Here is a 12,018-nt window from a genome sequence, read left to right on the forward strand (position 1 = left end):
GAGAAAGAAATATTAAGATATTTTGTTTATTTGTCTTCCCATTTATCTGTAAGTTCTTTACACTTTTCTAATTTCATATATAAAGGAGCTTGATGGAGCAAAATCTCACCCATATGGGAAGGCTACCACTATAGACTCAACAATGGATTCTCTTTCTAATAGTCAAAGTTTAAACTGGCTAATTCTGAAGAGAAATTTGGCTCTAGGTAATGAATTTGTTTGGCTACATCTATTCATGAAGCTAACAATCACATCAATGAAATGGTTGTCAAGTACTAAAGCATAGATAGATAGATAGATAGATAGATAGATAGATAGATAGATAGATAGATAGATAGATAGATAGATAGATAGATGGATGGATGGATGGATAGATAGATAGATAGATAGATAGATAGATAGATAGATAGATAGATAGATAGATAGATAGAAAGAAAAATGGATAGATAACATACATATAGACACATATACATACATAGACTAATTACAGCGATGGTGATTTTATGAGTCACCCTAATACTACTATAGTTAGAGTATCTTGGCATATTCTATTCAGGTCTTGCCACCCCCTTTTAGGAAGGATATTGATAAACTGCAGGTTACTCAAGGAACGGCAACTATGTGCATCATGGACCTAGAATTAGAAGGCACTTTAGAAATCATCTTGTCTAACTTCTTCATTTTTATAAAAGAAGATAAAGGCACAAAAAAGCTAGTTTGTCTTGGTCAAATGGGCACACAGATAGTAATTGTTAGAGACTAAATTGAAACACTGGTCCTCCAATTCTAAATTCAACTTTCTGCTGCATTACACTGGATGAGGATTTTTAACTCAAGTCAAATAAGATTCAGGTGAAAGAACTGGCAATATTTAGGCTAGTTCAAAGAAGACTTGGGGAAATTCTAAGAACTCTCTTCAGATATTTGAGAATTTTTCAAATAGAAAAACAGTTGGTATGTGTTTTGTTAGATCTTAGAGGAAAATGCCAATAGCAATGAGTCTTAAGTTACAAAGGGGGAATTTTACACTTGATGTCAAGAAATATTTCTCAACAATCATAATTAAAGTGAAATGAGCTACCTCTTTGGAAGTTTATAGCAAAAGTTGGATGACTGTATGTTGTGTTTATTATATAGGAGACTTTTTCTGTTTTAAATTGGACTAGAACATCTCTAAAATCCCTTCAAAATTTGAGTCTTTAAAGACATTTGGATTATATTTTTATTATATGGTTATGGAGGTTATAGAGGTATATATAGTTGTTCGCATGCCATCAGTCATACCATTATTGATATAATAAATGAGCTAGAGTTTGGAAGCTCCTTATCAAACTTTCATTTTAAAAATAACAGCTTTGTTTTAGTAAGATGATAAAATGGCTAAGAAAGCACTCTCAAATTATAGCAGGTATTATGCACTTTGTGATTTCTAGAAATACATGAGAGCAAAAAACAAGGACAGTCTGTATAAAGATGAATTTTCAACTAAACATGAGACAAATATCCTGCTAGGGTGCTATGGCAGTGGTATAATGTTGAAGAAAACAAAACCCCAAACAGCATGGTAGCCCAGCTTGAAGTAACTATTTCCTGCTCTCTCTACCTGTGAGGTATTTTTCTGACTCTTACAGCAGTCGAATCAAAGGGACATAGCTAAATTTTCTATTAATTGACTGGCATTGGAAGAATAAAGGATAAAAGTTTCCATAAATATTCTAGAGTCTTTTGGCAGCAAATTCTCAATATCTTTAGAAAGGTGAGGGAAAAGAAAAACCCATACAAACACAATGTCATTGAAAAGATTTTCAAGAAAATAAAATGAAGGCATGGCTTCTCATGCTGTACTTGCACCCAGGGAGAATTCCATAGACCAAAAGATCTTCATGGTTTTCTGTCCATTGGGATTTCCTTCTAGATCAAGAGTTCTTAACATTTTGGCATCTCAGAGTTCTTGGAAATCTGGGAAAGTCTGTAGTCCTCTTTTTGGAATAATATCTTGAAATCTACATTCATTACTCAAGCAAATATTAAAATTAGACATTAGTGAAAATAAAGATGTAATATTTTCCCATCTAAGTTCATAGATCACCTAAAATATATCTATAGGTTCTAGTGAAAAACCTTTTCTATAGAGGCTGAAAAACGTAAAGAGAATGGCAGGCCATATAAGAATGCCAACTCTCATTCAGATCTCAAGAAATTAGGGTAGCAAATTATTTATTCTATGGAAGGCACCATTTTGTCCAGACTTCTGAATGTGATTACTTTCATAATGACAAAAGAAAGTGTCAGGATTCGTTCAAACAAAAAAGGCTATGAGGCCTGAGTCAAGTCCAGTCCCCCTTATTTAATTGTTAAAAACAAAGAAGCAAAAAATGTAATGATATAGGCCAAGTTAGTCTTTGTAAATCAGATATTCACTAAATGTTTCTTTTCCAGAATTTTCAGGTTCCAAAGGTTAGGTTAAAAAAACTCCATTGGAAATTTTTGAATAGCAACTTCATCATATTTCTAAATTTTAACAAATACTTAATAAGATAGTAACAGTGTCCTAGTTGTTTTCCCCAATTTATTTTGAGCTTATTGAAGGCAAAGATTATTTTATTTTTTGTCTTTGTACCCTTAAAATGTAATCATGGAACCTAATACTTAAAACATTCATGATGCTTAGTAAATGCTTACTGATGGATTAATTAATTTGGTATTAGATTTGAAAGGAATGTGATTTGGGTTCAAATCCCACCTCTGACACTAACTAAAATGGTCCCTGCTTTCAAGAATTTCATAGTCAAATGAGGGGAACAACATGCAAACAACTATTAATTCATAAATACATATGTGTATATATGATAAATAGGATATAATCTTAGAGGAAAGACATTACATTTAAAGAGGACTTGGAAGGACTTCTTGCAGAAAAGTGGGAATATAGCTAAATGAATGAGTCAAGTAGAACTCAAGTATAGAGAGTGATTGTCAACCTTCTCCAATGTGGGGAGGGAAGGAGAGACTTACCTGGGAATTGTATTATAATTGACAAATAAATTCATGAAAATTCTCTAAAAGAATGAAAGTGACGTCCAGAAGACCTTAAACATTTATGGAGTGAAATGAAATATATTGCAGGTGCTTCCAGGAGTTCTACTGGTAGCCTCTCTGTGTAGATAAACTCAGGATGCCAAAAATTCTGAAAATATAATATATGCTTTTAGTTGAACATTAGGGCATTGAAAACAATAGCATTTAGTACAATTTAGTTGAATTGTGACTACTTTTTCTAGTCCCTGGAATATCTCTCCCTGCATCTCTCTCTCATCAAAATTCCATCTATCCTACCCATGTAAAAGGCCACCTCCTTCTTGAAGCCTTACCTGATCTTCTCAACCAAAGATATTCTTGCCCTACCTTTGCATCCTCACAGCCCTTTGTATTTTGCACAACACTGGCCATATTCTGTTTTGGTTTTTTAGTTATTCATGAACTTTTTTATAATCCCATTCAATAATAATTCCATAGAGCATAGAGATTTTGCCTTATTCAGGTTTGTATTCTTTACAGAGTCTTTTACATAATAGGTGTTCAATTTCCAATAGTTCAATTCAACAAATATTTTATTACATATATACCATTTTTAAAGCACTGGGGTGGATCCTTAGGGAAGATGGAATAGGCTAGAGATATAGAAGTAAATGATAAATTGGGAGTGTCAAAAAAGGAATTCCTGCTGAGGTATAGTTTGAACCACATAATATCTGAGTCTCTCTTATGACTGCTTACTAAGTGGCCTCCATTCTGTATGTTACTCCCTTCCTCTACTCCCACCAGTACCAGATACTTTTTTATTGATGGAAAGGGAGATTTAAGAAATAAAGCTATATGATTCTAGAGTTTCTGAGTCAGCCCTCCTATACAGAGGTTGACAGATGTACTGAATTTTTAGCCTCTAAACATAAAAAAAATCGATAAAAATATGCTGGCAACAGAAGTCATTTACCATTTGAATGTTAAAGCCAAATGGCATGATAGAACATGGCAGGGGAGAGAGAGAATCTTATGGCATCAAGCAGGATGATAACATGAAAACTGAATGCAGTTGTTGACAAGGGTGGCTTCCTGGACAACGAACTTGACACAGATCAAAGGAAGACTCCTTAGGCAGATGGTAATCTTAGCATGAGAGCCATGGATGCCATATTTCTTGGCTTAATGTGAGCTCTCCTTAAACTTAGTCTTATTTTTGGCTTTGAAAAATCCAAACCCAGCGCCATGGAAACCAAAGTAGAGCAAGAACTTTACTTATCAAAAAGAGTTAATACATACTTGATTAATGGAAATAAATTGGAATGAAAGGAGTTGAATTTAGAATATTTATGGTAGGAGTTAAGCTATTACTTCATCAGAAAAGTAGATAAGCCTCTGATTTCATTGTAAAGCACCTCATTGACGCATCCAATCAGTCAATCGATGACAACTGATTAAATATCACAACACTAAGAAAAATAAATAAGAATTTATTAAATTGATTTAAAATTAATATGTTACAAATAGGTTCCAAAGACAAATCTTACTCAAAAGAAGATGGAAATTCAAGCCTTTGTATTCAGGACTCCCTTATCCAAAGACAATCAAACATGAGTCCACTATAAATAATATTCAAAGGTGCCTTAAACTAGGAAAGATTATTTAAAATGAAAAAAATATATGTAAGTTTCTGTGATAAATCCTAAACTTTTATATAAATTATCATAATCATTATTCCCTTTTTAGTTTATTTTCCTTGATTTAGAAGTAAGTTTTCTGTATGTTCGCAGTTATTGCCTTTACTTTTAAACATAAGATTAGGGCAAAGAAGGAGAAAAAGTGAGAGAGAGGGCAGGAGGGAGGGAGGAAGGCAGGGAAAAAGAGAGGTTGATTGACATTATTAAAGTGATGCCCTAAAATGTTTCTGCATTAAAATTTTGCTGATATTACAGTGAGTCTTTCCAATCCAACAGCTGTAAATCATGTTTGTCAGTATAATAAACCAGGTGAGTATTATCTCCATGGTGACTTAGTCACCTGCACTAGAAATATGAGCTTCCAGGTCAAGGTTATGGTCCCCTTTCTTTCACTGTTCAAAATACGTAATTAAGACATCCCTCTGTTGTTTAAAATGAGCCCCCAAATTTTTAAAAGCAGAATCTGTTTCTGAATCTAAAATAATAGAAAAGGAATCCTCCTCTGGTGGGAAACAAAGAGTCTTGTTCAGGTATGACTAGGAGTAGGTAATTAGAGGTAATTTGTTAAGTTCATAATGAAATTGAAAATTAAAAAGAATATGGGCAACTTGATAGGAATCATTTTATTTTTTTCTATTTGGAAAATGCATTTAGCATTTGGTAAGACTTTCAGTCATCTGGATCCTTTATTCCAAAAAAGCAGACTTGTAGAAGTAAGTATTCTATCTATGTAGCCAAAAAAAAATAGAAAGAAAAAGAAATCATTTCAATCTTTTAATATGGATAAAAAAAAATACTCACACACACATCATATAATTGTCATAAGAAAAGCCAGAATGAGATGGAGTCTTTCCCTGGAGAGCAGCAGGCACACTAGGATTTTCTCATTTCTATGAGTTCTAAATTGTTGCTTTTGCCACCAAGGTGTCAGATGACTTGCAGTCATGTTTACTGTATAGAGATAGCATCCTCACCTCCCCCTGTTTCCATGCTTATCAAGAGCAGCACTGAAGAACTGGAGCTGGGCACTCACTTCCTCAGTTATTTTGTAAGTTGACAAGAGGTAGACGGACACCTTCTGAAGTTTTACACATGCTGTGTTTTCTCTCATTGCTGCATCAAGAAAAGTCATTCCTTTTAACCTGGATCCCTTTGAAGAAGTGACTCAGACACCTTCATGGCCTATCAAGGTAAGAACATGCAAATTATATGTATAATATGCATATTATATATAACATATATATAGATAATGCAGGCACATATACATTTATGAATGTGTTTATCTATATACACAATCCAGATATATATATAATTCTAGTAAATATTTGTCCTTCTATAATGATTTCTCTAAGTTGATCACAGATGTGATATAGCTGAAAAGAGAATAATTGGTGTTTTTTTAAAAGCAGCTATTGTTTTACTTTTAGAATGATTGCAGTGCTCTCTCAAATTGTTCCTAGCAAAAGAAAATGTTAAGAGAGAAACAACGTTTGCACTGGTGTGCATATCACGTTAATAATAAGAAGGGCTTCTCAAAAGAACACTAGGAGAAACTCCATTAAATGCCACCCAGGCAGGTAGAAATTCTAAGGTTAAAGGGATTTCTACGTTGCCTTCCATGTAGAGTGTATATGTGCTAAAGGGGGAGAAAAGTATTCTCCCATTTTGAAAAAAAATCATTTATATCCTTTTGGGTCTTAAAAAGATGGGGCACAGTCCTTTGAATAACTGCAGGAGGAAGAAGAAAGAGATCAGCCGGTCTTCATTAGAACTGAGCTATTTTCTTTTATGAAGTCAGTGTGTGTTGTCTTTTGCTGAAGACAATTGGATTTGATAAGCTCCAGATAAATGCTGCCAAGGTATATTGTAAGAAGCTTTTAAGTCTCTTTTCCCATGAATCAAACGTTATAAGTAAATTGAAAATCTTGGTCTAATTTTAAGCAAAGCGATGAATAGTGTTGAATGTCCTCCTCCTACACTCACCCCCCTCCCCATCCCCACAACAAAATTTGTCCCCATTGTCCCTGAAACACCATGGAAATGCCATTAGTGCTTTCTGACTTTGAAGCAGCTTTCAAAAGGCATGAGATGTTCTTTTGGGGGGTAGGAAGGTAATGAGGTGCATACTTGCTAATACCCCCTATGGAAATTATAAGAGACTCAATCATAGTATAACTTTTCATTCCATTATCAGAAGAAGCTATTAGACCCCAGGCTGTAATGAAAAGTTTTATTGTGAGAGGGTACAATTAGGATAATCGGTGAGAAACTTCTAACCTAATTACAAATAGAATGATGAGGCCCACAAGTTGTTAACATCCCAAGTTAGACTTGTGCCCCATTTACTGATTATTTATGGTATTTACTTCTTCACCAAACATCCTCTTTTGTGCATTTAACATCCAATGTTTGAGATAAGTTTTCCTTTTCCTTCAAAGTTTAGAACAATCCTGCTCTCAAGTAGCACTTTGTGGAACCAAACAAAATGTAAAATAAACTTGAATAAGAAAATCATGAATTTTTTATACACTGGTGCTTTGGTTTTATATATTTTAAACTGAGCAAGGGAGTAGGATATGGGATGGTGGTGGGAGGAGATGTAACAAGGCTTTTTGCTTTTATTTAAGTCTGACACCCACACTTAGTCCCAAACACTTCTCGACTTCATAAAACGCGAGTTGGAAGAATGACTGTGGCCTGTGAGGTAAAGTGTTGCAGAGTATATAAAATATTTATAAGGTAGTTATACATTTTTAAAGGAGTAGATAGAAATTCAAAGCAAGATAGAAATTCAAAGAATTCCCTTCTTCTTCCGGTGGTCTAAGACTTTGAAGAAACCAGGGGCTGAAAAGAAGATTATGATCAAAATATCAGCCATCCACCAGAAAAAGCTACAGTATTCAAATAAATGGAAATGGTCTAGCTTAAGATTCCAGACTTAAAGGGAAGACTTCCAACTGAAAACGGATATTCTCGTATTGGTAACATAGTGCATTGTGCTGAAACTGTGTAGCACATGGAAAACGTACACATCTATTTAGCATCTTATGGACCCTAGTACAATTTGAATGGATTAGAGTGACAGATAGAATTACTATATTAATTTAAATTGTTTACACTGAGAATTCAGGGAATATTTGTGTCTATGTTTGCCCTTAAAATTTTTAGAATATAAATTAGAAACAATTTGATTTAATGAGAGGAATCTAGTATTTTAAATTTGAAAGGACATTAAAGCCCAGAATCATTATAGGATTAAAGGATCTAATATTTTCAGTCAAAAGGAATTGTAAAGGTTATCTGCTACTCATTTTATAGATGAGGGAACTGAGTTTCAAAAGAGGTGATGTGATATCCCCAAGACACACAGGTAGTAAAATGGCAGAAGCAGGATTTTACTCTGAGTCCAACCTCCAAATATATCTTACATTCCATTGATCTAGGAAATTGAGACCCAACAAGGTAGATAACATATCCCACACCTTGGCAGGGAAGATTACAGAGGAAAATGGATGCCAATCCAAGTGGATATGTGTCTGTCTAGAGGGTTGACCCAGGCATCAACAATTAATGTTCCCCAATTTTATTACCTTTTACTTGCATCCAATTAAACAGCTTATTAAAATAATGCTCCTTTGTGCATTTTGTTGACAATTGTAATAGCAATTAAGTGATTTGAATGACAGACATGCACATACCCCTAAGACTGACATCAGAACTCAGCTAAACCTATTGTTGGGGCCAGAGCCAATGAGGAAGTGACAACCAGATGGCCTGAAGATCATGAGAAAAACAGACAAGTCACTAATACTCAGCATGGCTACTAGTGACTACAAATATAGCACAAGTTAGGGATTTATGTGATATGGGATAAGTCCATAGTAAGCCTTTTAAGAAAAGAGTGAGATTGGTGGAACAAGGAAGAGTTCATGGAGATGGTAGCAAGGAAATCTGAGCTTGGATAGTTCTAAAGGGCTGAGGTAAGAAGGGAATGAATTCCAGGAGTGGAAAGGACTCTACACCAATCCATGGAGGATGGAGAATAGCTTGTGACTGAAACATAATATACATGAAAGAGAAAAATGTAAAAAAAACAATTAGAAGTTTGGAGCCACATTGAGGAGACAGGGCTTAAATGCCAGGCTAAATAGGTTCTGATGCTAAAACCTGCTTTAACTTACTGATAAAAAGGGGTTCCTAATGCTTTTTGAAAGGGATCTATATGGACTTGAATTTTACAAAGATAATACTGGCATCAGTGTGAAGGAAGAATTGCAGAGAAGAGACTAGAGGCAGGCAGACTGGTTAATTACAATAGTATAGGTTAGAAATAATAGGGTGGAAAGGAGACAGAACATAGATTAGCTATAGGTGTGTAGTGAGGGAGAGGGGAAAGAATGAATGATGACTCAGGCTTCAAAGCTAAGTGACTGGGAAAATAGTGATAACATCCACAGATATAGGAAAATTTGGAAAATTAACCAACTATTTTTTGAGGGGGTGAGTTTAGTGTTGGGTATATTAGCAATAATAATAATAAATAACATCACTATAGAACCTTAAGCTTTACAAAGTAGTTTATATTCATTTGGTTCTCAAAAAAAACCTGAGGTTGTGGGGTGAGGTGGAACTATTTCCATTTCATAGATATATGAATATACATATATACAGGGAGAGAGAGAGAGAGAGAGAGAGAGAGAAAGAGAGAGAGAGAGACAGAGAGAGAGAGAGAGAGAGAGACAGAGAGAGAGACAGAGAGAGAGAGAGAGAGAGAGAGAGAGAGAGAGAGAGAGAGAGAGAGAGAGAGAGAGAACTGAAACTAGGAGAGATTAGATGACTTGCCTATTGTCATATAGCTAGTGAATAACTGAGGCCAGATATGAATTCAAGTCTCTCTGAATTTAAATCTATCAGTCTATCAATTGTGCCACGAAAGTGTTCATCCATCCAGGGGACGTTGAACTGACATCTGGAAGGCTGGACAAATATTTTCAGTGAAGAGGTGATAATAGATCAATCCAATGAGATCAGATGAAATTTTCAAGTGAGAATGTGGAGAAAGAAGACTCAAGGCAAAATTTTGGTTTAGGAGATGAATGAGGAACCAGCACAGAATACTAAGCAGAAACCATTTAAAAATATTCCAAGGCCCTTCTTTCCAATCATGGTGATGAAATTCTTAAATCCCTACAAAGAGAGTGGGGTCAGGGATGAGGATAAAGGCAGAAAACTACGGGTGAGTGGTATCCTTGCGTGTACTTACACTACCTAAGCTTTCCTATGACTATTGCACTTTAGGGTTGGTCACAGATGCCAGCAACAGATATCTTAAAGTTACAATAGTCATATGTACTAAAAAATTACAAAAGTAGCACATATTTCATGACCCTTTAAACAATGAAACAAAAGGTTGGTCTCCATAAGGATTGTAATAGTTTGCTTTTCCCCCCAGGGGGCTTTTCCTTGTTTCTCATGGTTATATCACCCATTAAAGTAGGTTTGTTGGACCCAAATCCAACCAACTCACATTGCCTTATCCCACAAGTAACCCACAAGTTTCTACTCAGTTTCAGAGTAGAGGCCCAACCCAAGACAGATTTTAGAAACAATGATTCCCTGGTGAGCTGAACCACTGCATTATTATCCATACAGAAACCTGCAGAGTCGTTAGAGGAAATATCTTTGTTTCATAGGCAACAGAAAAACTAAGGTACTTCCACAATCCTAGTTCCAGATGAACCTAGCCTGGTCTAGACCAGGAATAATCAAGATATACAATGGACCAGACCAGAATTCTTGATTGGTGAAACAAAAGTGGGTCTATATAGATCATTACTAAAGAGCTACCAATGATCTCTGCTAATTCTCGATTCTCTACAATCTCTTCTCTTCTTTTCTCTCCTCATTTCTCCTTTCTTCTCCTTTCCTCTCTCCTGGCTCCCTTGTCCTCTGCTCTCCTTGCTCCACTTCTCTTTCATTGTCTCTCTCTGTCTCTATCTCTCTCACTCACATATACACATATAGCATAAACATGCCTCATATATGGAGAAACATACTTGTCATATTACAATTAAATGGCAAAATATTAAGGATGTGAGTAAATTAAAAATATGAGAATTCATGAATACTCCTGGTTCTTGCTTTAAGAGTGGATAAATGGGGGCATTAAGTGGCTCAATGAATTGAGAGTCAGGTCTAGGGAGATCCTAGGTCAAATCTAGTCTCAGACACTTCCCAGCTGTGTGACCCTGGGAAAGTCACTTAACTCTCATTGCCTAGCCCTTGTGGCTCTTCTGCCTTGGAACCAATATATAGTATTGCTTCTAAGAGTAGGCAAGGGTTTCTTTTTTAAGAGCAGATATATATTAAGCATAAATCAAAATGCAATTAATTTTGTAAAACAACATAACATCTAAATTGAATTAGTAACCTCGAAAAAATACTGTGGAAAAAAATGAATATGACAATGACTAGTTATAAAATATTTTAATGGATCAACCTTCATGGAGTTTATTACTCATTATCAATTCACCTTATATTCTTAAGTAGAACTTAGATCTTTGTCAAATCTGAACCTCCCACAACTGACTTTGAAATTTGATGAATAAGAACATGAAACCTTTTTTCCATGAAGACAAAGTGGCCTATAATGAGACTTTTAACAGGGCAGTGATCCTTTCCAACTGGATTTTGCAGACCTGCCAAATATATTCTGAAGTTAGAAAGTTCTGAATTTCAATTTGAAAAAAAGTTGTTTTTAAAACTAGCATTCCATTCTAATTAAGTGATATATAAAAAGGGGGACCTCCCTCTAACCATCCTAACACTCAATAAATCTTTATTACATAATCAACTGCAAATATTAATTGCCCACTATCTTCTCAGAATGGCTAGCTAGCTACTAGGGAAAAAAACAGTTCTTGCCTTCAAGGAGCTTCCATGCTAATGGGAAGACAAGATATAAGCAAGTAAGTATGTCTAGGATAAATTAGGTTAGAAAAAAACCCCTATTATAAATGAGAAATATTCTAGATGTTCAGAATATAGAAATAAGGATATCTGCCATCAGTGAGCTTATATGGATTTGAAATTCTTTAAATGGTAGTATGTCTTTATGAATAGAGGGCTAGACATGAAATGAGGTAGATCTAGATTCAAATCCTGCTTCTCCTGTGTATTAGCCATGTGACTACAGACAACACACAACCTCTTGGTATATTTCTTCATCTATTAAACAGGGATAATATCTTTTGTCCCTACCTCACAAAGTTATTTCACAGCATATACCACTGAGAAGAAT

At 35.0% G+C, this 12,018-nt stretch overlaps 1 protein-coding gene across 1 annotated transcript in view; it reads left to right on the plus strand.

Moving 5' to 3' along the window:
- Positions 1-5,609: 5,609 nt before the first annotated feature.
- The window catches only part of LOC100018515 (phospholipid scramblase family member 5), a 34,238-nt gene continuing 27,829 nt past the window's right edge, over positions 5,610-12,018 (plus strand). The window contains exon 1 of the mRNA XM_007502071.3: positions 5,610-5,908. Within this exon, the coding sequence (XP_007502133.1) occupies positions 5,896-5,908 (13 nt within the window). The 5' untranslated portion in view covers positions 5,610-5,895. The remainder of the gene's footprint in view (positions 5,909-12,018) is intronic.

Source organism: Monodelphis domestica, chromosome 8 (genome assembly GCF_027887165.1).
Source record: "Monodelphis domestica isolate mMonDom1 chromosome 8, mMonDom1.pri, whole genome shotgun sequence".
Classification (NCBI taxonomy): Eukaryota; Metazoa; Chordata; class Mammalia; order Didelphimorphia; family Didelphidae; genus Monodelphis; species Monodelphis domestica.